Raw genomic sequence first — 26791 nt, 5'->3', positions numbered from 1 at the left:
CAAAGGATCATCCATCCCAATGAAATCTGTCACAGCCACACTATAAAGTTTATAGATCCAGATGATGATAGCCACTCAGATGTCACTACACCTTTGTGCTGCTCTTGCCATGTTTCATTTTAACGGAGAACCAGCATTTATATCTTTCAAAAACGTAGGTTCATAATATGAGAGGAAACGAAAGCACAGATACTGTGTGAGTGTTTTACTCGATGCTACTACCATCGCATCAGCAACTTCTGAACCTTATGTTCAGAGCTTGGGGTGTCAGCAAGTTCTGATATTCAGCAATTATAATCCTCACTATTACCACCACCTACCTCCTCCACTTTAGAGTTCTAGTAATGAGTGTTTAAAATAGTTTATTCACAAATATGTCCCACTTTCAGAATGCACACCAGCTGATGTGGCATAGTAACGAGCATCTGAACTATTGACTCATATTCATAATCTGCTCATCCTGCAAGTCTTAGCTCAAGTCCCGATTCCTTAACGAAGCCTTCTTAATTCTTCTTGTGAAAGCATCCATGCATCAAATGTTTTTTTGAGCACTTGCTATGCGACAATCACGGTTGTCAGGAGCACAGAATATAAAAGTAAGGTAGTAGACGACAGTTCCCACCTATTTGCTGTTCCCACACCCTGTAAAAGGATTCTCCATCCCCTTAGCCCAGCCTATTCCTACGCTATCACAACTTGGCCATGTAATGTGGAATATGAGCAAAAGTGATGCATGCTCCTCGTGCATGGAAGTTTTAAGAGACACTGGGTCTTTCTCTTTGGTTCTCTTGTACTTTTTTCTCTGCCATGAGAATGCATGTCTAACCAGAACCTGCTGCTGCAGCAGAGACCTGGAAATGACACAGGCCAGAATCACAGCTGACATACAGTTGCTAGAGTCCACATATAAGGTGGGTGAGAAACAGAACTTGTCACTGAGATTTTCAGGATGTTTATTACACAGGATAACCTAGAGAAAACTAACATAGTAAAGCAAAACAGCCTGGGTTGCGATGTTTGAGGAGGTTACGATCTAGTAGAATGCCTATTACATGTATCAACTATGTCATTCAAATAATCATTTCCTGTGAAATGTCTTGTTTTCTAATAGTTTTCTGTGCACATGTCTGGCTTTGAACATAATAGGAGGACAAGTGCTCTATCTTCTACTTCACTGAATAATTGTGTGTCCTTTGAATAGTTAATAAACGATGTACAGAGTGATTTCCAGGAGCCACACTACTTTATTATCCTAGTTACATCTTTTTGTTCTTAGAATGACCAAAGAAACACAACAAGAGAAGTTTTTCAAGAGAAGTTGAAAAAAAAAGTTAAATATTAGTGTTTTGGTAACACCCTCCCAAAACGATGATTTTCTTAAATGAATATTTTGGGCATAATGAAAAAAAAAGTCATTACATTTACAAAATAGCACAAACTATTTGTAAATCATTAGTATGTTCAAGGAAGTTGCCTGTGAATAATTAATTTTACAACTGGGCAAAGATATTTCCAAGTGACATCTGAATACCAATAGACAAAAGAAATAATGAAGTTCTATGATGAAAATGTTCTTATATCTAAATTGCCTGAATGATTTAAAATCTTTAAAAAACTCATTTGTCGGGGTGTCTGGATGGCATGGTTGGTTGAGCACCTGACTCTTGGTTTCAGCTCTGGTCGTGATCTCAGGGTCATGAGATGGAACCTCACGTGGGCTCTATGCTGAGTGTGGAGTCTGCATGAGACTCTCTCCCTCTCCTTCTGTCCCTCCCACCTGCACTCTTTCTGTCTCTCTCTCAAATAAATAAATAAATCTTTAAAAAAGGGTCATCTGTAGAGCAAAGTTCATAGTATTCACATATTTCACTTTCAGACATATGTAAACAAAATCAGAGAAATGATATTAAAGGGACTAAAGATGTTAGATGCTCATTCTCAAGTCTGAACAAAGCACTTCAAAACCTTTTTGGCTTTAAAATATCTTCCTTATTAATTAATTTTAGTAATTACCGGTCTTTTCTTGTACAAAAGATATGACAGATGCAAAATGTTGACACCCAGGAACACAGAGTTCCAGATCATGATATCCAAGGCACATCGGTAGAGAGTGGCCCAGACAATATAAAGGGTACAGCCTGTTGAATAACAAAGTCAACATGTTAGAGGTCTAGAATAGTGTCAGCATGTAGCTAAATAAATAAATTTGTTATCCTCTCTATAAACAAACAAATGAGCACATTTTAGAAATACTTAAGCCAGGGGTACCTGGGTGGCTCAGTTGGTTAAGGGATGGACTCTTGATTTTGGCTCAGGTCATGATTTCAGGGTTCTGAGATCCAGAACTCCCCCACCCCCCACCCCCACCCCACCCTGGACCCCTTGGTTCCGCACTAGGCATGGAACTTGTTTGGGATTCTCTCTCTCTCTCTCTCTCCTTTTGCCCCTCCCCCTGCTTATGCATGCCCATGTTCCTGCTCTGTTTAAAAAAATAAATACCTAACCCAAACATCACATTAAGTTCCATTTTGTTTTTTGTCTTACTACCACAAAAGAAAAATGTGCTTTGTTGCAGAAAATTTATATAGAAAATATCTTTAAAGAGGAAAAAAACCCATAATTTTACTACATAAAAACCACTGTTGATATTTAATAAGTTCTCCATTTGCAAATTTTGTTTACTTACAATCTTGATGCATTTTTCCCTGATGGCAAACCTACAGTATATAAAAATTTAAAATCCACTCTTTTACTTATTTTACTTATTGTGGTAATTTCTGTTTTGTCAAAACTCTTCATATACATAGTTTTTAATGACTGTAACTGATTAAACTCTAATTTACCTAACCATTTTCTCAACAGATGAGATTTTTGGGGTATAATTTTTGATACATCATCAAAACATCTTTATATATTAAGAATTGATTTTTTTTTTTACTAGTTCCTTAGGGTGAGTTACCTAACAGTAAGTCAAGGAAATGAACTTTTCAGTTTTTCATGAGACTCAGGAACTGTTTCCCAAAGGTATATAAATATTTGCATTCCTACTAGTTGGGAATGCCACTATCAGGTTGTTAATAATACAAAATTTGAAAACTCTTAATTTGACACTGGAATTATGTTTCATTTTATTTTGCATTTCCATTATTGATGAACCTGAATATTTTCCCAAAATTTTTTAGCTATCTGATTTTTTCTTTCTTTTTTTTTTTAAGATTTTATTTATTTATTCATGAGAAACACTGAGAGAGAGGCAGAGAAATAGGCAGAGGGAGAAGCAGTCTCTCTGCAGGGAGTCAGATATGGGACTGGATCCCAGGATCACGACCTGAGCGAAAGGCAGATGCTCAACCATTGAGCCACCCAGGTGCCTTAAAATTTGAATTTTTCATCTGACGATTTTCCGTTCACCCGTGGAAATCTTCCTGCTTTTTCTTATCAATTCTCTTACTTTAGGAAAAATATCCCAGTTTCTTTTGACCCATTTATGGTGGGAGAGTCAATGTATATTTTTAATTTAAAATAAAATGTTCAGGGGATCCCTGGGTGGCTCAGCAGTTTAGTGCCTGCCTTTGGCCCACGGTGTGATCCTGGAGTCCAGGGATCGAGTCCCACGTCGGGCTCCCTGCCTGGAGCCTGCTTCTCCCTCTGCCTGTGTCTCTGCCTCTCTCTGTCTCTCATGAATAAATAAATATTAAAAAATAATAAAATAAAATATATTGTTCAATATGACACAAATATATCAACAACATGCATGCACAGAAAAGCTGACCTCCCACATTAAAAAGTTATCCATTTGCAATTTTTATTTCATCAGAATGATTTGCGGCATCTGAGTAGACCAAAATGTAGAACTTTGTAAGTTTTTAAATAATATTTCATAACAAGTCTTGTTGAATTTTAAAATATCATTAAAGAAGACAGGGAAACTAATGCTTTGACAGACTGAGAACATGAGGACCTGAATTATAGTCCTGGTTTGGCCACATTCTCTCCACCTTAATTTTGGATTAATCATTCAACTCCTCCAGGTTTCATCTTGGTTGGATTAGATATCTCCTTGGTCCATCCTACCTCTAAAACCGTGTTTTAAAAATTATAGTTAGCCAGGTGCCTGGGTGACTCGGTTAAGCGTCTGCCTTCAGCTCAGGTCATGATCTTAGGGTCCTGGGATCAAGTCCTGCACTGGGCTCCCTGTTCAGTGGGGAGTCTGCTTCTCCCTCTTCCTTTCCTTCTGTCCCTCCCTTGCTTCTGCCCACACTCGTGTGCTCTTTCTCTCTCACACACATAAATAAGTAAAATCTTTTAAAGCATTTAATTAGCATTTGCCTTTTTATAGGGTGTGGTTTTTTGTTTTTCATTAAAAACTGTAGTGCCTGCTGCAATCGCTACTTTACTCAGAGAGAACACAGCCACAGGAGTTGCACAAGCTACCTTCTAGCTTCCCTTCCAGGCTCTTCTTGTTTGATCCATCTACTTATCTAGCTATTTACCTATCTATCTACTTCTTCATTTATTTGGAGTATAGATGACACACAGTGTTACATTAGTTTCAGGTGTACAACATAGTGATTCGACAAATTTAGACCTTATGCTATGCTTACCACAAGTGTAGCTCCCATCTGTCACCATACATCGCTATGATGGTATCACTGACACTGTACCTCTTATTCCCACAACTTATTCATTCCATAACTGGAAGTGGGTCTCTCACGCCCAGACTTTCCTTGTAATTCTTCACGCATACCAGGCATAATGAGCTACTCTTCATTCTCCCTCAATATGCTGAATTTCCCTCTCTTCTGTGCCTTTTACCTGGATCCCATACACACGCACACTCAGAGGAATCCTGTTCATCTTCCACAAGCCAGCTCCAATGTCATCTCCTCAGTGTGACCTCGTTCCGCCTTCCTGCTGAGCCTATCACCCTCTCCATTTCTCCCTGGCACTGGGTGCATGCCTGCGTCACAGCGTCCAACTCCTCACACATGACTGTGCATCTGTTTCTCTCCAGCACTGCCCCCCCAAAAGTATCTTTTTCAAAGATGGACATTGCCTTCTTCAGTCTTTGCCTGACAAATTATAGGTGCCCCAAAATGCATCTGAATAGATAAATCACCAAGGAAACACACATAGAGAGTAATTTGTCAAGAATCACTGGCTAAAATAATAAATTCAATTGTGTCGGCATTCTGATGTGAATAAATTTAATCCACCTCATCAGGATTACTGGAGCCCTCAAAAAAAGTTTTACTCGAACCACTGTGTCTGGGAAATTGCTTTTGTTTCCAACTTACAGACCATAAGAAATGCCTATTCAAATCACAGTGGTTAAGACTGGTTAGTACTTACTATATGCCAGGCACTAATATAAGTCAAATATCACACATACATGGGTGCTCGCACACACACACACACGTACACACACACTCGTTTAATTCTTACAACAGCCCTAGGAGATGGCATTATTTTTACCCTTATTTGACATGGGAAAACGGAGTAGAAAGGTTCCATCACTTGCCCCAGTTACACAGTTAGGAAGGGGTGGAACCAGTATTTGAATTACACAGTCTGCTCCAAAGCCCACACTCCTACATACAGATGGTTTTTTGATATCTGGAAAGTCTAAACAACATAGAAAACACACATGGTCTTATGTAAAACAAATAAGGGAAAGACAGCATGTAAAGACCTGCATGGCAAGTCACCTGATATATGTACTACTAGTTTGCTGACAAAGACCTATATTTTAGGTACGCTATAGACCTGACAAGGAATACCCGGAAGCCCCCAACACAAAGTCCATCTGATGCCAGTTATAGGGAAATTACATAAGTTTCAATTAGGTATCTTACCTATAGTTAACATTCCTCTAAGAAGTATCATATGAAGGTGAAGTGTAGTTGGAATAACCAACCCAATTGTGAAAAAAATATTTGCTACATGAAAAACTAGGTGATGTATCTCTCTCCAGTTTTCACATGTGGTCTCATTGGAAGGCACAGGTATGATACTTTCTAACTTAGGTGTAAAACCTATTGCAGGTGATTCTGTCAAAGGGCTGGACTCGGTATAATTCATCTTGAAAATCCCTGTAAAAACAAAGAAACAAAAGGATAATCATAAAAATGGTAGCTGTATATTACTACCCCTATAGGTATTACATCAAAATTATTTCTGGGGCAGCTGGGGTGGCTCAGGGGTTCAACGACTGCCTTTGGCCCAGGGTGTGATCCTAGAGACCCAGGATCGAGTCCCATGTTGGGCTCCCTGCATGGGGCCTGCCTCTCCCTCTGCCTGTGTCTCTGCCTCTCTCTCTCTCTCTCTGTGTCCCTCATGAATAAATAAAATCTTAAAAAAATATATTTCTGTGAGCTAAACATTGGTAGGTAGATTTTTCTGGTGCTTATGAGTTAGACCCAGCTGTGAACCCTACCAGACACATATTGAGTATCTATTACTTTATCTGTTAAACGATGATAGTAATACCTCATTTGACTTTCTAATGAAATATATAAAATATTTAGCAGAGTGCACAATTATTCACTGATATATGTTTATCTGTATATAAACATGCTTGGTGGGGAAGAGAGGAATAAGGAATTAACCAATCTAAAAGAAAATCACCAACGTTCATAAACCACCATCACATTCCTACTATGACACTGAGTCCAAACACAGAAAAAATAACTGGAAAAACTGATTTTTTTAAGTACTTTCAAAAAATTTAACCTTCTCATATTTACTATTTGAAGCCTTAGGATATTTAGAAGGCTCTATTCATACTGTCATTAAATCACTGTATCATACATATATACATTCCATATTATCATATATGCTTGTAATAAATACATTATCAATCATTTAGATATGCACTGAGAGATATAAAATTTACTCTTTGTTTCATTGTCCAACTTAAATCTCTACTTTCTTTGCCATAAAAATTCTACAGGTAGCATGTTATGAATTAAAAAGTAGTAAACTTGTGGTTTACATATATGTAGGAGAGGTACTGAATATACATTCAACTATTTAATATTAAAATCTGTAGCAAATACATTTCAAAGCATTTTGCACATGCTTACCTAAACCTTAACACAAAGTGGCACCATTTCCTAACTAAATTACCTATCCTTCATCTCTGGGGCTTAAAAAACTCTATTATTAATGACACAAATTGGTCCCTGACAAAAACCATGTAGGTTTACAGATTGTATGAATTATTCTGTTTCAGAAAAGGAACTCCAAATAGGGACCAAAAATATCTTCAAATTTAACCTAATAATAAGTCTTTCCAAAATAAGGTCACACAATTGACCATACTCTCCCGTTCATTTTTTTTTTCATCATATCAAAGTAAAGGTTTTAGGTAGAATAATTAGTACAGATTGGGAATTTTTTTTTTTTTTTTTTTTTTTTTTTTTTTTTTTTTTTTTTTTTTTTTTTTTACACACAGAAAGAGAGAGGCAGAGACACAGGCAGAGGGAGAAGCAGGCTCCATGCACCGGGAGCCCGACGTGGGATTCGATCCCGGGTCTCCAGGATCGCGCCCTGGGCCAAAGGCAGGCGCCAAACCACTGCGCCACCCAGGGATCCCCAGATTGGGAATTTTGAAAGGTTGTTATTAGGCAAATCTAAAAGAATTCCACGTCTCTAAAGATGATTTTTTAAAAAGTCCATGCATTACAAACTATGAATGAAATGATCAAGTCAAAGATCTCTTTATATAATTTTGATATAGTTCATAAATGTAAGACAAATAGTTGACTTAGATACTGATTTTATGCAAAAAGGAAAGAAGCTACATAAATTCAACTACTTTCCAAATGCTTGAATCAATAAAAATATAAGCCTATTGGGGTGAGAGGTATCATTATTTGAATAATTCTATTTATACAAAGGTTGCTTTCAAGGACCGGATGAGAATTAATCCCATAATTTCCGCAGGAGGGAGAATGATATTCAAGACCCTCTATCACTCATAAACTAGTGTCAACGTCAGCTTAGGCATTAGCATTGCCTAAACCGATAATAACTATATTTCTATGGCACTTTAGAATGTGCTTCCACTTCTATTGTCCTATTTCCTTTTTTTAACTATCCTGTGTTCTCTGTGAGGCAGAGGCAACGTCATACTCATCTATGTATACTCACGGCCTAGACTCTGTAGAGAATGCCAGGGGTGAAAGCCGTATGGAAGGAACACAAATATGACAAACATTTTTAGAAATCACTTTCAGTCTCCCCAAACCTTAGTAAAGACAGCAAAGAGCCCACTGTTCCTGGGACTAAGAAAGTCAGGTTCTATACTGAAAGCCCTGGGGAGTCACATAAGTCAAGGGAGGTCACTTCTGCTCCTTGGGTCTGCTTCTTCCTGGGAATGGAGGTGGCTGGACTAGATGGTCTTTGAAACCCTTCAAGTTCGAATAGCCTGAGGCTCTAATACATATTTACATAATAAGGTAGTTAATACATATTCCCCTTCATACCCACTCAATTACACCCATATCACCAACTAATTTACTCTAGCTCAAGTTTGGGCTTTAAAAAGTTCTTCAAGTGGCACTAAAGGTACCAACTTCTGCTCCAAGAGAAATGATAAGAAAACCATCACTTCCTGATGCAAGAACCGGAAGACATAGCAATAGGAATTTTTAAAAGGTGGGATTAGCCTACAATATATTTTGATGCAGCACACCTTATTAAAGATTTGGGTATTTAAATAAATGCCTACTTTACTTTCTATATCTATTGTAGCTTGTAGAATAACATTGTATACTACATTCATCATATAATTTATTATTTATTCGTATACCTATTATTTATCTATGTGCATTTACCTCTACGTCAATTTTGAAATGTCAGTTACCTATTATCAATAATATCGACCGGATCTTACTAATTTCAGCTTCCTTTGATCACTTTTCATAGACTTAAAGTCGTTTACACTGAACTATCCTTATATAGTCCGGGGAGGAAGGCTGAACTGAAAAACTGGCACGCGTTCGGGTTCATTTTGACGGAATCCAGAGAAATCTACTTTCTCCTATTAGTTCTCCAGAGTCTAATTTCTTTAATCACGTGCTCTGGTGAAGTCCTGCTTCATCTCTGGGTTTTCCAAATAGGTGTCTGAAGGATTAAAGAGCTGCATGGTGAAACTAACGTTAACCCTTCATCAAACTACACACACACACACACACACACACACACACACAAAGGCGGCAATGAGGAAAAGTCCTGCTAGCTGACTTCATTCATTCTGGAAATCCAGCTGAGCCTGTGCCCCTCTGCGGAGTCGCCAAGAGTCTTTCCGCCGCACTTATTCCTGCTTCAACCCATTAGGTCTTTTTTTTATTTTTTCCTCCCAAGTAAGTTTTATGCCCAGTATGAGGCTTGAACTCACGGCCCTAAATCGAGATGCATGCACTATTGGCTGAGCCAGCTGGGTACCTATTCCTGCTTCAAAGCAAGCCGCTTCTGGGACGTGTCTGGCCAACAGCTTCCCCAGGCCTGGGAACCCAGGTGCGGGCGGGGCCTCCCAGGGGACCCGCTCGCCTCGGCCCGGGGGGGGGGGGGGGGTCAGTGTGCGCAGCTGCCCGGGCCCCGGGGCGGCCCCTCCGCGGAGACCCGAGGCCCCGGGGTGCAGCCGAGGGAAGCGCCGCGAGCTCCGGGCCCCGCGCGCACAGCCGACCCCGAGGCCCCGGCCGCGACCCCAGGCGGGGGGAGCCGGGCGCCTCCTCCGGCCGCGGGGGCAGGGCAGGGCAGGGCAGGGCAGGGCAGGGCAGGGCTCCCGGCGGCCGGGCGCGGGGGACCCGCAGCCGCCCGGGGCTCCCAGTCGCCGCGGGAGCCGCCCCCCAACTTTCGCTTCCCGAGTTAGCCCGGGGGCCCCAGGCTGCGCCCCCCGCTCCTTACCGGCTGGTCCCCGGCTCCGGGCCGGGCGGCGGCGGGCGGCGGCTCGACGGGCGCCCCGGGCACAGCCCCGGCCGATCGCGGCTCCCGAGCCTCCCTGGCCGGTGCCGGGTCCCCGCGCGGGCAGCGGCTTTGACTAAAATAGGCATCGCGACCCGGGCTGCCCGGGATCCGGCCGCAGCGCGCAGGCGCCCGCGCCCCGGCGCCCCCCGGCGGACGCAGCCCCCGGCCCTGGGCCGCTCCCCCAAGACACCCCCCCACACCCCGGCCGACGGAGCCCCGGGCCCTGGGCCGCTCCCTGCTCCCCCCCAGCTACCCCCCGACACCCCCCCGCGGACGGAGCCCCCGGGCCCTGGGCCGCTCCCTGCTCCCCCCCAGCTACCCCCCGACACCCCCCCGCGGACGGAGCCCCCGGGCCCTGGGCCGCTCCCTGCTCCCCCCCAGCTACCCCTCGACACCCCCCCGCGGACGGAGCCCCCGGGCCCTGGGCCGCTCCCTGCTCCCCCCCAGCCACCCCCCGACCCCCGCCCCCCCGGCGGACGGAGCCCCCGGGCCCTGGACCGCTCCCTGCTCCCCCCCAGCCACCCCCCAACCCCCGCCCCCCCGGCGGACGGAGCCCCCGGGCCCTGGGCCGCTCCCTGCTCCCCCCCAGCCACCCCCCGACCCCCGCCCCCCCGGCGGACGGAGCCCCCGGGCCCTGGACCGCTCCCTGCTCCCCCCCAGCCACCCCCCGACCCCCCCCCCCCGGCGGACGCAGCCCCGGGCCCTGGGCCGCTCCCCCCAGACACCCCCCCACACCCCGGCCGACGGAGCCCCGGGCCCCGGGCCGCTCCCTGCTCCCCCCCAGCCACTCCCCGACCCCCCCTCCGGCGGACGGAGCCCCGGGGCTCGGCCCGCTCCCCCCCCGCAGCCACCCCCCCGCCCCCGCGGACGGAGCCCCAAGCCTCGGCGCGCTCCCCCGCCCCCCCCCCGCCTCCCCCGTCCCCCCCCGCCCCGGGGCAGACGGAGCCCGGGGCCTCGGACCGCACCCCTCGCGTACTCCCCGCCCCCCGGCTCCCCCCTCCCCGCCCCCTCCCGCCTCCCCGCCCCCTCCCCCCCACCCCCGCTCCCCGCCGCGTCTGCACCGCAGTCACCAGTTCGAAACACCCGCGCGTTTCTTCCCCCGGCTCCCCTCTACGGGTCGAGTCTGTCCGGGTTTGGGCATCCGTGGGGGTGGGGGGTGGGGGGGGCATCTAGGACCTGCTCATCTCCTGGGGGGACCTCCAGCTGCAGGACCCCGGCGGGGAGAGCAGTCGGTGGACGCGGCACCCAGAATCCCACCCCCACCCCCACCCCCACCCCCCCAAGTCGAACGACCCGCTCGCCTCACTCCTTTCTGGGACAGTCGCTGGCGCCTCGGCCCCCGCGGGAAGGGCGGGGGGGGGGGTAGCCGGGGGGGGAGGGGCGGGGGAGCGGCCGGGGGGGGGGCAGGGGTGCGGGGATCGGCCCCTGGGCAGGGGTGCGGGGGTGCGGGGGTCGGGCGGGGGGGGGGTGGGCCGCGCGGACCCACCTCAGCCGCGAGCCCGTGTGCTCGCCCGGGAGGCTCCTTGGCCGCCAGGTGCGTTCCCGCGGCGGGGCGGGCCCCTCACCGTAAGCGAAGCTCCAGCCGAATTTGCCAAGTGAATTCGGGAGACGTGGGCCCCGAGGTGGGAAAACGAGACGAAAGCGCGCGCCAATCAATCTTCACTGCTCATAGAGGACACCTATTTGGGGTAAGAAATGCAGGGCGCGAGAATGCAGAGTTGGCTGGGGGGGGGCGGGGGGTGGGAGGTGGAGGACAAAAGTGGAAGAAGGTGAGATGGACATTGAGTTTCCACCCGGAACGTCCCCCTGTGGTATAGAATTTGTGCCGAATATTAGAGACGAGGTGGCGCGCGCGTGCAGACCTGATCTCAGCCTGACAAAGACAACAGGTACATTATAAGGTAAGTCCCTGGAAGTGCTCATGTGCGCCTGGAAGTGCACACTCAGCCAGACCTCACCTGGCACAGGCAGAGCAGCAGAGTTCTCAGAGCCTGGGCCTCGGGCGGGACAGGCTGGGTTTCAAACCGGCTCCCGCGCCCAGCGGGCTGAGCGCCCTTGGAAAGCTACTTAGCCTTTCTGTGCTTCGGTTTCCTGGTTTCCTCTTTTGTACCATGGGGAGGATGATGAGGATGATGATTGCACCTGCACCTCAAAGCAGTGATTTGCGGACGAAATGATTTCATGTATGTAAAAGGCTTAGGATGGTATGTGGTACATAGTAAGTTCTACGTATGCGAATATACATTATACTGATAAAGCTGCTTCTCTGACATGTTTGAAACTTGTTATAACTGTACAAGATTAATTTGCAAGGCTGCTTCTTCAGAGCCTGTTTCCTTCTAGTGTTCTTAGCTGTCACTAAATACATTTTGAGATGTAGATACAATAATAAAAGTGCACAAAGTTCTGCATGGATATGCATTGGAGAATGGCTTATGATGAACACCGGAGAGAACCTAAATTCTAGCCATGGGGGACTAAGTAAATTATAGAACATCCAAACAATCTTGTTCTAAGCAGCCAAAAGAGAGAAAAAAATGTAGAGAGGAGCCTAGCTGGCTCAGTTAGTAGAGCCTGCGATTCTTGATTTTGTGATCAAGAGTGAGAGCCCTGTATTGGGCATGGAATCTACTTAAAAAAATTTTTTTTTGTAGGAATAGTAGAGATATAATAATGTTAACTAATTATATAGAACAGATGTTGGTAAACTATGATCTGAAGGCCCAGCTCACAGTCCATTTTTGCGCAGTCCATAAGCTAAAATGACTTTCATGTTTTTTAATCAGTGGAAAAAAATCAAAAGAAGAATAATACGTTATGATGTGTGAAAATTACGTGAAATTCAAATTCAGTGTCTATAGGGTTTAATTGGACCCCAGCCATGCTCATTCACTTATGGCTGCTTTTGTGACAAAGGTAGCATTGAGGAGTTCCAACAGGAGTTCCATATGACCCAGCAAAGCCTCAAATAGTTACTTTTTGGTTCTTTCCTGAAAAAGCTTACTACTGTCCCTTTATATAGAGTATAGTTTTGCGCTAAGCACTGCTGTTAGTGGTTTAGATATATTAAGCCATTGAATCCTCATCGTGAAACTTGTGAAGAAATAGGTACTACTATTATCACCATTTTATAGAGGGGAAACTGAGGTGGAATATTCTAGTCCCACAGCCAATGAGGAGTTGAGCCAGGCTGTGAACACAGGCAGCCTAGTTCCAGAGCTTGCGCCTTTGTCCACTAGCTACAAGTTTCTGCCACCTTCTATTTCTAGCTACACTGCTTCCCATGGGAAGAAGTTAACTAGAAAAAGGCAAGTTACAAGAGTGTGTAGAATATTAAAAATCATCCACGATGATATGCTCTAAAATGCGTGCACCTTCCTTACTGCAGAGTGGTGAGGTTGCAAGTGAGTTTTCTTTTTTTTTCTCTCCTTTCTTCCCTGCCTTCCTTCCTTCCTCTCCCCTTCTTCCAACTCCTCCTACTCTTCCTCCTGCTTCTTCTGCTAAATTTTCTACAGTGATTATGTTACTTTTATGATGATTTAAAAACATATTTATTAAGATAGTAGAGCCCGGGTTCTGAGTTTTGCAGATGGGAAGGCCAGATTCCAGAGGTACGATGACGGAGTCAGCTGCGACAGGACACATTCATGCCTTCCCTAGCAGAATAAGATGCCTGGAAGGCTTACAGGTCACATAAAAGATTGAGTAGTGGGATCCAAACTCCTAAGACTTGGGAACTGGCATTTGAGAGAAAGAGAGAGAGTCTCTGTTTTCTCAGAGTCTGTGTTCCACCTTAAGTGGAGACTCAACTAAACCCCAAACCCTCACTATAATGCAACGAAGGATTAAAACACAACTTTGTATTTAAGTTTCTTATCACTGGCATATGAATAATAGCTCTGTAAAATTAAAAATGAGAATTCTAGACACAAAACCTGGTTTTGGGAATGGCTTAGGCTCCCTGGTCGCCTCCTGCTTGCTGTGGAGAGGTCTGATTGAAAGCTCCGGAGCACTATTTGGAAGCCGATATGATGCAAGGAAGTGACTTGCACAGAGATATAGAATGCAAAGCATGCAAGGCATAAATAACAAAATATAGGGCAGCCTGTCTCCTCTGCAAAAACTCATGGCTAATGTAGCTTAAGTTGACATAATTATTCCTACCTTTATTTCTCTGTGGGCCTCCCAGACTGCTTTTTCTATTTGGAGAAAGCCTCGATGAGATTTCAAAGTTCAGAGTGAATAAGTGTTGTGAAAATAAAACAAGACCTGAGGGAGTCGCTGGTTTTAAAAGTATGTAGCGTGATCTTCTGTGTGTCTATCTGCCCATGGTTGACATCAGTGTAAACTTTTTTATTATAGGGAGACCCCGGCTGCTTCCGGTATGATCTCCAAACAGATAGTTCTGATCAAACATGGATTATTAAACAATGATTTAATTAGATTTTTTTTACACCAAGTTCCTCTCATTAAATGCTTCATTAACTTTTTTATTGACCAGTTTGTCAACTAACCTCATTGACTTTTTACATTCCGTTTCCTTTAAAAAAAAAAAAAAAACTAACATAGGGGTGGCTCAGCGGTTTGGCGCCTGCCTTTGGCCCAGGGCGTGATCCTGGAGACCCGGGATCGAGTCCCACGTCGGGCTCCCTGCATGGAGCCTGCTTCTCCTTCTGCCTGTGTCTCTGCCTCTCTTTCTCTCTCTATGTCTCTCATGAATAAATAAGTAAAATCTTAAAAAAAAAAAAAAACTAATATAAGGGGTAACAAGGTAACTCAGTCGGTTAAGCGTCCAACCCTTGGTTTTGGCTCAGGTCATGGTCTCAGAGTGGTGAGATTCAGCCCCATGTTGGGCTCCGCACTGAGCATAGAGTCTGCTTGAAGATTCCCCATCCTTCTGCCTCACCCTCTGCTTCTCTTCCTACTCGTGTGCTCTTTCTCAAATAAATAGGTAAAATCTTTTTTAAATTAAAAAAAATAAAAAATGATTAAAAAACACTAAAAATTAATAGACTTTGTTTTGTTAGAGCAGTTTTAGGCTTACGGATGATTGAGCAGATGGTACAAAAAGTGTCTATAAACCCCTTTCTCCCTTGCTCACAGTTTCTCCTGTTATTAAGATCTTGCATTAGTGTGATACATTTGTCACAATGGAGAACCAGTGTTGATACATTATTATTAACAAACTTACATTAGGGCTCATCATTGTATTTTATATTCCTATGAGTTTTGCCAAACGGTATAATGTTGTGTATCTACCTGTGATACAGTAAGAAATGTATTTTTGATGTTTTTTTCCTAGTTCCTGACACACAACTTTTAAAACCTTTATAATTTCCTGAGTGATAGGGGTGCTAGGGGCATCTTTTTTCCTAATATTTAGAGTTTGACCCTCAATTCCTGACATGGAACTCCTAAACCCTCTGTGACTTCCTGAGTGATGGGCATGAAAGGAGCATCTTACACAGAGCTCCTAGATCCCTTGGAATTTCCTGGATGAAGGAACAGTTTTTTGTTCTAATGAGATAACTCTGAGTGGACTCCTGGATAGTTTCTGGGTGGGGTCTGGTCACCAGAAAGATCCAAGCCATGATTAGAAACTTAGAGCATCCAGCCCCACCCTTCATCTACTGGGGAGGGAAATGAGGCTAGAGACTGAATGAATAATTGATCTTGCCTGCGTGATGAAATCTCTATAAAAATCCCTGAACTAAGGGGTTCAGAGAGCTTCCAGGTTGGTGGGCACATCCACATACTGGGAAGGTGGCACATCACAGCTTCACAGGGATAGAAGCTTCTGTACTCAGGAACCTTCTGGACCTTACCCTGTGTACCTCCCTATCTGGCTGTTCACTCGTATCCTTCATTATATCCTTTATAACATACCAGTACATGGGTTTCCCTGTATTCTGTGAGTCATTATAGCAAATTATTGAACCTGAGGACAAGGTCAAAGGAACCCCAATTTAGAGCTAAGTCAGACCGAGGTGTGACCCTGGGGGCCCACTACTTGTGATTGGCATCTAAAGTGAAGAGGTACTCCTGGGGAGCTGAGACCCAACCTGTGGAATCTGCACTAACTCTGGGTAGTTTGTGTCAGAAGTGAATTGTTGGATACCGATTTGGTGTCTTGAGGGTTGGAGAACTGGTTAGTGTGGAAACCGCCCCCCCCCGCCCCCCAGCATTTGGTGTCTGGTGTTGAGAGGAGAGGAAGTTTTCCTTTAGCAATGTCATGTACCCACCATTACAACCTCAAACCAAACAGTTTCACTGCCCTAAAAATCCCCTGTGCTCCATCTTGTCATCCCTCTCTTCCCTCCCTAACCCTGGGCAACCATTGATATTTTTTACTGTCTCCATAGTTTTGCCTTTTCCAAAATGTCATATAGTTGGCATCATACAGGATATTGACTTTTCAGACTGGCTTCTTTTACTAAGTTATATGCATTTAAGTTTCCTCCTTTTTTTTTTTTCTGAATCTTAATAGCTTATTTTTAAAGTCACTGAAATATTCCATAGGATGGATGTACTGCAGTTCATGTATCCATTCACCATTTTGTGAATATCTTGGTTTCTTCCAGTGTGTGGCAATTATGAATAAATCTGCTATAAACATTTGTGTGCGGGTTTTTGAGTGGACAGGTTTCCAGCTCATTTGGGTAAATACCAAGGACTGCAATTATTAGATTGCGTGGTAAAGCTATGTTAGCTTGGTAAGAAACTGCCAAACTGCCTTCCAAAGTGGCTGTACTATGTTCCATTCCCACAAACAATGAGTGAGGGTTCCTGCCACTTCACATTCTTGATAGCATTTGGTATTTCAACTTTCTATTTTAGCCATTTTAATGGATATATATTTTGCTTTTTAGAACTAACTCAGTTAATTTGTTTAAAATAACTAAATAGATAATGACTGAACAGGTGTTTATATCTTGGCTAAATAAAAAACCAAGAAACATGTCAAAGCAAAGGGATGTGATTTCCCATATTATTGATGCATCCCAAAGCACACAATCTAAAAAAAAAAAAAAAAGTTAAAACAGTATGTACCTAAATTTTTCTAAATTCATGAAGAAACTCCATAAAAAAGTTGGATTAGCTGTCATTCATTAAAATATGAGCCTTTACTTTTAAAAACTTTTAAATTAAAAGTGACCCAGTGAATTATGAAGGCAGTCAAAAGAGCAGAGGGAGGGGTTGGAATTAGCAGCTGGATTTGAACCATGGTTTTATATTTAATAAGCTGAGCAAGTTCAAATCATTTATTAAACTTTTCTGAGTCTCAATTCCTTGTCAATAAAAACCAGGATAATAATTCATAGTTGACAGGATTATCTTGACCTTTAAAGTCCATGTTTTAAAAAAATGTCTGGCATCAAGTTTTGGTAGCTTAATTGTACATTTTTTCTATCCCCCCTTACAGTGTTCCACATGGTACATAATCAACAAAAATTATTAGAATTTCGGTCATCAAAATTCCCTAGTCTGATGAAATAGTTGAAATATTCTATGAACATATGAAATGGGTAAGAGGTAGTTTTATTTTTTATGTATTTGCCTGTTTTAGATAGATGGACTCTAGCATACACAAGATTGATGTTTCCAACAAAATTGGTAAATTGCAAGACTTTGGCACATGCTAAAATTTCCAGTGGTTTGGGGTTTCCCTGGAGTAGCCAGAAATGAGATATTGGTTTCAAAAGCAAACTCATGAAATATGCAGTAGTATAGATTCTAGAAACCGGGCATTTGGCAGAGCTAAGTTACAGTAATTTACCATCTTGGGGTTGGCACAAACATGCATACAGTAATTATAATGTCAAAAGCTAGAGGCTTGATATTGTTTCTATTATTCTTCACATAGCTTTCCTTCTAAAACAGAAGAGTTGCATTTGTGAATTATTTGTTTTGAATATTGACAACAACAAAGACCCTAGGGGAAGCATGTAATAGGATTTCCTAATCCTTTTTTTTTAAGATTTTACTTATCTGACGCAGAGAAGAGCGCATAAGCAGGGCAAGTGGCAGGCAGAGGGAGAGGGAGAAGCAGACTCCCCATAGAGCAGGGAGCCTGATGTGGGGCTCTATCCTAGGACCCCTAGGACCCCGTGACTGGAGCTTAAGGCAGTCACTCAATGGACTGAGCTACCCAGGCACCCCAGGATTTCCTAATCTTTTAGGAAGTTATTTCAAAGAGAATGAATTTATTATAAGGAGCTAAGCATAACAGAATTATGGTTTTTAAAAAAGTGTGAAAAGATAATCAGAGAAGTAACTCTGAATTCACAATCAATTCCCAAAGACACCTCAAACCGGGACCCTGGTTGGCTCCTTAAAACAAAACTGGTTCCTAGGCTCACCACGTAGGTACCCTCAGAAGAGCAGATTCACAAGTCTAGCTCCAACCACTGTGATGACCTCTCTTGTGTTGTGTTCTTTCCCTTTTGGGAGTTTCTAGAAATTCACAGACACTCAAACTCTGTCTACGAATCCCTAGTTAAGCACTTCTACTTTTAGAGAAATGCAACAACCCTGAGGAAAACACTTTCAAAGGTACTATTTTTTTTTTGTAGTGTGCAAATAACTTCTTTTTATGAGGCATTTGGTCGTTATAAAGGAAAAGTTGTGAATAATAGAAAAATAGCTTTTGGCAATTCTTGGTAATGTCATCTATGGTATTGATAAGATTTTGATTGGCAGTGAAGCCAAGGAGTGATTTGTAATCTATATCTGGTAAAAGCAGAACTTCACTCATAGAGTTTCTACTGAGCAGTATCATTCTGTTACGTTATTAATTCTCAAAAAAAAAAAAAAAAAAAAGGCTGGTCTTGGAGGCAAATGCGAGGCCTGATAATAGCCAGCCCGGTAATTGACATCAGCTAGATACAAAAACCCAGAGCAACACATTATAAAGATGGAATAATAAAATAAAGTTGGGAATAATGACAATGCCATCCGGCATTAATTGATGTGCAAAAGCACTCAGAGTTCTCAAGAGAAAAGAATTATTTGAATGCAAATTATTGTTATTACTACTACTTAAATTGTTGTAATAAATTCATGAAAATAAGACACCTCCTGAGCTTAATGCATATATAAAATCCAATAAAGTATTTATGAGCCAGCTGCCAGCAGTATTATCATTTGACATAAAAAATGGTAAACATGATGAAAATTTTTTTTTTAATTCAAGATCAAACCTATGTGGTACAATTTAGAGCCACACAAAAAGATTATGATGATACCTGGTTTGAAAACCACGGAGACCCTCACACACTTCCATAGAAGAAAGTCGTGTGTTGTTAAGGTTAGGATTTTAGAGTCATTGAGTCTCTAAGTATGGGAAGAATAGAAATACTTTGGGCAAGCACATTTTCTGGCAGAAGCCCAATTTGGTTTGAATGCCATGTACAAAACTATTCTTGCGCAGTTGTACTACTTGCCACAACTTAGGGATTTCTTAATATTTTTTTTACATCAACTACACACTTCAAGTTATCTGAAGAGAAGTGTAATGAATATATTATAAGCTCAGAAAACAGCATCTAAAAGCAACAAAGCATTCCAAAGGGAGTCAGGAAATCTCTCAGATGACTTCATAGGACTTTTAATAGATAAATAAAACTTCAGTACTTAGAAAATTTATGTTGAATAGCAAAAAAAAAAAAATCTAGTAGAAAATGTTGCTATTAATTACCATTGTAAGATGAAATCATTAAAAATGCCTTGGCATTTAGTACTTACATTATTAATGGTTATTTTATTGGCATGTTTCAAAGTGAAATTACAGAAATGTGATTATTCCTAACAGTCTCTATCTCTTTTATGGCTTTTACCACTTGCTATCTTTTGCACATTCATGTACAAGTCTATTTCTCCTTTTAGGTTGTAAGTTTCTGGAGGGTAGGAAGTGTGTTTGATTTATCTTTCATATCTCCATGGTACTTACTTAGCACATGATTTGCATATATTTGGAACTCAGCAAACATTAGTTGATGGAAAAACTGGGTATCTTTGTTTCAAATACTATTATTGTCCAATAGAAGAAATGCTAAATATTTTAAAATTTGTTTTACAGCTTAAGTTATTTTGAATGGGGAAATAACAGAAGAAATATATACCAACATATTAATGGAAGTTGGGTTAGAATAGTAGAATTATTGCCTTCATTTTTTTCTATTCCAACTTATAATATGATCACACTGTCTAATAAAAGGAATAAACAACAACAAAATGACACTTAATGTTCTACTAGATTAGATTACTTTATTAGAATTATGGTGACTTGTCTGCCGTAATAGTGACACCTCACTCTCCTTCCCCCCTCTCGTAGCCCCCCAACAACTCTCCTCCCTTTTCCCATCTAGCTGATTTATGATGAACAAGAACAAGTTGGAAAGGATAGGTTTGGAAGGAGGGGAAGAGATAATGGCTTAAGCCTGAGATGTATTCATTCATTCATTCATTCATTCATTCATTCAGAAACACTGAGTGGTCTGATGATGAGAAATGCCTGGGGTCAGGGTCCAGTGGAGGAAGAAGGCAGGAACCTCAATGCCAGAGGCGTGAGCAGGATCAGTGACACTCTTGGGGCCATCAGCCCCAAACCCCAGAAGCCAAGGGGCCAAGCAACATTGCAATCCATCCAGGGAGGACGCAGAGGAAAGAGAGAGGCCAAAACATCTCTTTGCTCTTCCGTGAGGCCTTTATATAAACCTGTTTCTACACCCAGAGCAAGGACAGAAGCAGGAAGACTGCCAGTATTATGTTAAAAGACTGTTTAAGATGGGAAGAAACTACTTCTAAGCGTCAGGATCAAGTATTTTCTGCCATCACAGGGAAGAGGGTGTAAGAATAGGATGAGATCAATAACAGGTTTAAAAAAGGTGTGTTTTGCACATGTCTGACCAATGTTTCCTCATTTCTTATCTCTTGCACATTTCATTCATTTTTTTTCAAAAATAATTTAATGAGCACTTAACGGTTTTTGCACAGGAAAAGTATAATTAGAATAAAAGTATGGAGTGTTGGGCAGCCCGGGTGGCTCAGCGGTTTAGCACCACTTCAGCCCAGGGATTGATCCTGGAGACCCGGGATCGAGTCCCACGTCAGGCTCCCTGCATGGAGCCTGCTTCTCCCTTTGCCTGTGTCTCTGCACCCCCGCTCTTTCTCAAGAATAAATAAATAAAATCTTAAAAAAAAAAAAAAAAGCATGGAGTGTCTAGCTTTAGGTGAGGTCAGAGGAGGTCAAACTACAAACTATATTTCTGAGAAACATGAAATATAAAAACTGTTATATTGCTTATCATTTAAACTAGAATTACTCTCAGGGACACAATAATCCATTGCATGCAACACAAAGAAGCCCTAAGCTAAGTCAGCCTGCAGATTTTCAGCCTGGAGAATGATCTCGGAACCTGAAAACAACGAACAGTGCCTTCTGAGCAAGTGTTGCTCAAACTCACTTCAGCAATATCAGCAAGAAGAATGTGGCTTTGAAATCACTTAGAGATAGAATAGTTCTGCATCATGCAGAAAAAATGACATGTAGAAAAAAATGGTTATTATTACAGGTCTTTAATTTTATTTCATGAAAAAGTTGCCAGTGGCACTGCATGGTTGAATTCCAATTGGGAGAGGGAGTCAGTGTTAAAATTCAGATATGGATTCAAGAACAGATGCAATTACTTTCCTTCTCTCAACAAATATTTACAAAGCAGCTACCATGTGCCAGGCACTGTTCCCAAACAGATATAGACTAGTGGGGGAAATTTTTTTTTTTTTAGTGGGGGAGTTTGAAAAGAAAATTTCTCTCAGAAAAATAGATATTGTGCTCATACATTAGCTAAACTTTGATCTCAGATGAACTAATTTCTATCCCATAGTAATTCCCTGTTCTTCAGAAATGTCCACTTATACTGCACCAAAAAATATCTTTTTTTGGCCTTCCTAGCTACCATTTGAAGATGTTTCTGTTTACCAAGTTTCACTGTGCATATCGTTTTATTTCATCTTTGAAAAGAAAGAGAGAAACAGCACTACAAGTGGACACTAAATTAATTTACCTATAAGTGGGGAGGTGGCACATAAAGCTTGGTGGCCTGAGAGAAGGAAGGCTTCTGAGTAAAATTTGTGGAGAGGTCACTAAGAAGACATGGAAATATCTGAAGTGATAGGGGACGGATCCAAAATTTAATGAATTTATTTAAACTGCATCAAAGAAGCTGGGCCTTGCTCTTTCATTGTATAAACATATAGCCATTTTAATGGCATTGTATTTAATTACACATTTTACTTGTAAACCACATTGGAACTCAAGCTAGTTGCTGATGGTTCTGGAGAAGAAAAGTTCAAGTGTAGATCGCTTTCCCCATGCTATCACCAAGGAATTCAGCAGATGAGTAACTAGCAGTTTGGCTTTGGCTTTTCTTTCAGTTCAGATTGGGGGCATTTTAGTTCCCTTTAAGTCACTCAGCACCATGGTTGTGTAGCCTGAAAAGTGCAAGCACACTGATTTGGAAGAACTGGCTTACGTTGAGTGTCACCATTTACTGCGATTCAGCCTCTCTAATCTTTATCCATAAAGTGAGATTCTTTCCAGAAACAAGTACATGAAATCGTATGTGGGCATGCTTTGTAAACGATAAAGTATTAAATTGATGTAAGATAATTGTTTTGTAATTATATACTTTGGGAGATAATTTCATATTTAATAAGAGTGGAAATCACAAGTTAGATAAAGCATCTCATATTAAGTGGAGCTAAAATCCTACTATAAAATTATGTAAAAACAAATAGTTTCGGAATCCTATACATAAAATAAAATTACGTTTGTTAAGCTCCCTGAAGCTTGAATTGAGATAGAGTAAGGGGAAAAAATTATAGTTCAAGACACAAATGATCAGTTCTTCAGGGGAGAAGAAAGTTTCCTGTCAATCTTTAATAGCGAGCAGGTTTTAAAACTAGGTAAACTTAGCATAATAATAAAACTTCAAATCATGTCGAAACCATGCTGATGTTATATGCAAATGCCCACATCCAGCATTAAAATTATGCATAGATAACTAGGTAACACGCATAGATGACTAAGAGCTCAAGTAATGTCTCAGTCTTGCAACATCTTTTCAGTATTGTAAGATTTTTTTTTGAACTTGAAATAATACACAGTTCTATCAAACTGAACATTTACATTTTGAGAAATCTGTATGATACTGATATTTATTTGTATGTTTTGATGTATAGCTATTAAATTTTAGTAGAAGGAAGAAAAATGAATCGAGCCCACTGATGGCCTACAGTTGAGTAAACTGTCATTTGCTAAAAAATACTGTTAATTTGGGAACACCATTTCTGAAGGTTAATTTCTTCTATAGCCATGTGTACCACAGCAATGTGGACCCCTGTGAGTGCAATCCAGTGCCACATGTGTATTTATATCCTTGCTCAACGGGAAGTCTAGAGTACCTGATGTATACAGCGTATTGCTCTTATGATAATTTGCATTGTCTGCTCAGTGTGTTTTTCTTATGGCTCTTGCCAGCTAAGTTTGGGGGATTTCACTTAGTCACTGCTCTGTCAAGTCAATTCTGTCCTTCTGCTTCCGTGCAGTGTAACAAAACGACATCCAGAGCTTATCCAGATGAGCAGAGAGCAACAGAATTGCCTTCTGCTCCTTTGTTGAAGAGGAGAGAAAATTCTTCAACCCGTAAGTGCTGAGAGAGCATCATACTATTCTTTATGGTAGATTAATTTCAGCACCACGAGTTCCTAGGAGTGCAGAGTCCAGGGCAAATCATACTTTTGTATAGAGGTCAAATCAAGTTCAAAGGGTGAGCTCTTGAGGGGAGCCGGAAGCCTCCAAATACCCAACTGAAATAGAGGCTGTGCAAATGGGGCCTGCAGCCCCTGGGAACTTGCCTAGGTGACTGGGATGAGAATGGTTGTGGGCTCATTTTAAGCCACTTCTTTCCTCCCTGAGGCTACTTCTCAGGGTCGTTCCTGACCACAAAATTTAGGACAGAGAATCACAATCACCCCAATACTTTGATGTCATAGGGACCGCCCTTGACCAGGATCAGCTTCGTGGGCATGCAAAGGGCCTCAGGCTTACGAAAGCCCTGCATTTGGTTCAATGCTCTACTTTCTCGGTCTTAAAATTCTTTATACTTCCTGAACAAGGTGCTTCACTTATTTATGCACGTATAGACCTTGTGAACAAAGCCATGAAGCATTTTTAACACAAGGAAACCACCAGTGCCTCATCTTATTGCACTTTTACCAGTGATAAATGAGTCAAACGAATTTAGGGCTGGAAACAATTAGGCTGAGATTAAAATGAGCCCAATTTTTAATAGAAATTAAATTTTAAGTGCACTGTGTTATTGCACTTCAGGGGTCCTTTTTTTTTGTTGTTTTTGTTTTTTTTTTTTTTTTTGATATCTATGGTTTCTTCTTTCTGCCTCACTGACCAGAATATTTTGAGAATAGCAAAATGTGGTTTGCTAGAATTTCAAACCAAACACACAGAGTAACTACATAGAGTTTACTATAGGGTTTTTGATATTTTGTTGTTGTTCAAGTGGGAACACCTGGGTGCAAACCAAGGTTTTGGATAATAGTGTATCTGTTCTACTGAGGAGGGCTGGTGCGAGGCCTACACACAAGTGTGAAGATGGTGAGGCTCACCTCTGTACCTCCTCTCTCAACATCCCTTTAGCCTGTTCTGTTTGTACTCCTTTCTGTTCATCCCCAAAATGGTTAGGTTTCTGGAAAACCTGCATGTAAATTCTTCTGCTCCCCCTGCCAACACGATCTGACCCAAAAAGCGACATCCCATTTCTATGTGGTTTGTTCTCAGTTGACTTTCATGGTTAGAAAGCTATCTGATAAATAACCGCTGTGAAATTATTTAGCTGGCACTGACCTAAGGTGTGGATTCTCCTTAGGGTGCTTTGTGCTTTAATATCTGCAGGCCTTTGGTTGTACCTCGCAGGGAGCTGCCGTTGTGTCTGCTTGTGTAATAGCTGCCACGATGGCCACGTGTGGCTGGGAGGACAAGCCCTGCAACTATTGCTTTAGTTCAGGCTGAACCTGATGAGCTCAGTAGCTCATCCAGACTAATGATTCAGACCTTGCCACCCTGTCCCACTTACAGCAGATGCTAATGTACAGAAAGATGATGTACTTGACATAACCCCCATGCTCCTTCCCCAGCCTTCTTGCTGACTTTGCTTCCTAGGTCACTGAGAAAATAGAAGTAATTACCAGAGAACTTTCACAAGCTCCCAGGGCAGCTCTCCTTTGCCAGCAGCTGCCCTCCCACGTACTTTCTGGCTGCGCTCCTTCCTAATGATTGATTATCCATGTTCGGGTTTGAAGTCACTGGATCCCATCATCACTTCCCTGCTCAATGTCACCCCTCCAGCAATTCACCTCTCTCTTCTGGATCATTCCCATCAACGTGCACATATGCCATTCTTTCTTTTATCTTACAAACAATAGGAAAAAGAACACATCCTCTCTCTTGACCCCACTCCCTGCTCAGGCTCTTGTTCATTTCTATTTTCCCTTCACATCAAAACTCCTTGAAAAGCTTACTTATACTTGTCTTTCCAACGTCTTGCCTTTCATTTCTCCTCAACCTACTTTGGTCAAGTGTTTGTTCCTCACGCCATGAAAACTGTTCCTGTCATGTTCACCAGTGACCTCCATGCTGCTCAACCCCATGGTGAATTCTCAGATTTCACATCACCTGACCTGTCAGCCACATTTGAGACAGTTCGTTGCTCACTTCCCCTTGAACACTTTTCATCACCTGGCTTCCAGGACCTGGCGCTCCCAATTTTCTTCCTACCTCACTAGCTGCTCCTTCTCTTTCCTTTGCTGACTCTTCCCCATCTCCCTGTCCTCTTAACAATGGAGTGCTCCAAGGAAAGTTCCTCCAACAATTTTTCTTCTAAATCTACACTTACTGCCTTGGCCATCTCATCTAGCCCCATGGCTTTAAATATCACCTATAGGTGACATACTCTCAAATCTATCTATAGCCCAGACCTTTCTCTTGAACTCTAGACTCATCCAACTATTTATTCCACTTCAGTGTCTGGTAGGCATCTCATGCTTACTCTTGATAGGTCCATTCTTGATCTTCCTTCCCCCTCAATCTATTCTCACTAGGCTGGCCAATGTGATTCTATCAAATCTATTGGATAGGGTGGATCACACCACCCTTTTATTTAAAACTCCCTAATGCCTTCTGGTCACTCTCAGAATAAAAGGCAAAGTCCTTACCATGCCTTATTACACTCCACCCAGTCAGCCCCAAGTCCTCTTTGCCTTCTTTCCCTAGCACTCATTCTGCTGTAGCCACACTGCCTTCTAGCTGTTCCTACTCATGCCTAAAGGCCTTCCCATTTGCTCTTCTGCTTCCCCAGATAGCTCATTCCCCAGATGTCTGCACGGATTGTTCCTTTGCTTCCTTCGGATCTCTGTTCAAACATTACCTTCTCATTCAGGCCTTCTTTGACCATCCTATTAAAATTACAATGCTCCTTCCTACCCACCTTCCCTAATTTCTCTCTCTCTGTGACACTCTAACTCCAGGTTTTTCTGTTTTATTTCATGATCTGTCTCTCTCACCCCAGAATCTAAGTTCTGTGAGGGATGGAATCTGTTACCTGATGTATCATGAGTGGTCAGGTCAGCACCTGGAGCCATAGTAGGTGCTCATTACATATTTGTTAAATGCATGATGATTTATCTTTCCACCAAAGAACATGGCCTGCACATCCTCTCCAGAAAACCAGTTTTCCGAAGATAG

General features: G+C 42.5%; 2 protein-coding genes across 8 annotated transcripts in view; one reads left to right on the top strand and one right to left on the bottom strand.

Moving 5' to 3' along the window:
* The window catches only part of POPDC1 (popeye domain cAMP effector 1), a 38652-nt gene extending 27042 nt beyond the window's left edge, over positions 1–11610 (bottom strand). The window contains exons 1-3 of one of the 5 annotated variants that reach the window (XM_072831929.1): positions 11459–11610; positions 5856–6092; positions 2014–2138 (exon numbers count right to left, since the gene is read on the bottom strand). In XM_072831929.1, coding sequence (XP_072688030.1) covers positions 2014–2138; positions 5856–6081 — 351 coding nt within the window. In that variant the 5' untranslated portion in view covers positions 6082–6092; positions 11459–11610. Of the gene's footprint in view, positions 1–2013; positions 2139–5855; positions 6093–9450; positions 9542–9912; positions 10054–11042; positions 11077–11148; positions 11243–11458 lie in introns of those variants that run through there. The other 4 variants (XM_072831930.1, XM_072831931.1, XM_072831927.1 and 1 more) reach the window with 4 other exon arrangements.
* LOC140636573 (uncharacterized) overlaps positions 11455–26791 on the top strand; it is a 139278-nt gene continuing 123941 nt past the window's right edge. For all 3 annotated transcript variants that reach the window (XR_012033772.1, XR_012033771.1, XM_072831938.1), the window contains exons 1-2: positions 11455–11660; positions 23581–23677. The gene's annotated coding sequence lies outside the window, so the exon portion shown is untranslated. The remainder of the gene's footprint in view (positions 11661–23580; positions 23678–26791) is intronic.

Source organism: Canis lupus, chromosome 7, assembly GCF_048164855.1.
Source record: "Canis lupus baileyi chromosome 7, mCanLup2.hap1, whole genome shotgun sequence".
NCBI classification, from domain to species: domain Eukaryota; kingdom Metazoa; phylum Chordata; class Mammalia; order Carnivora; family Canidae; genus Canis; species Canis lupus.
This window is presented reverse-complemented; position numbering and strand designations above follow the sequence as displayed.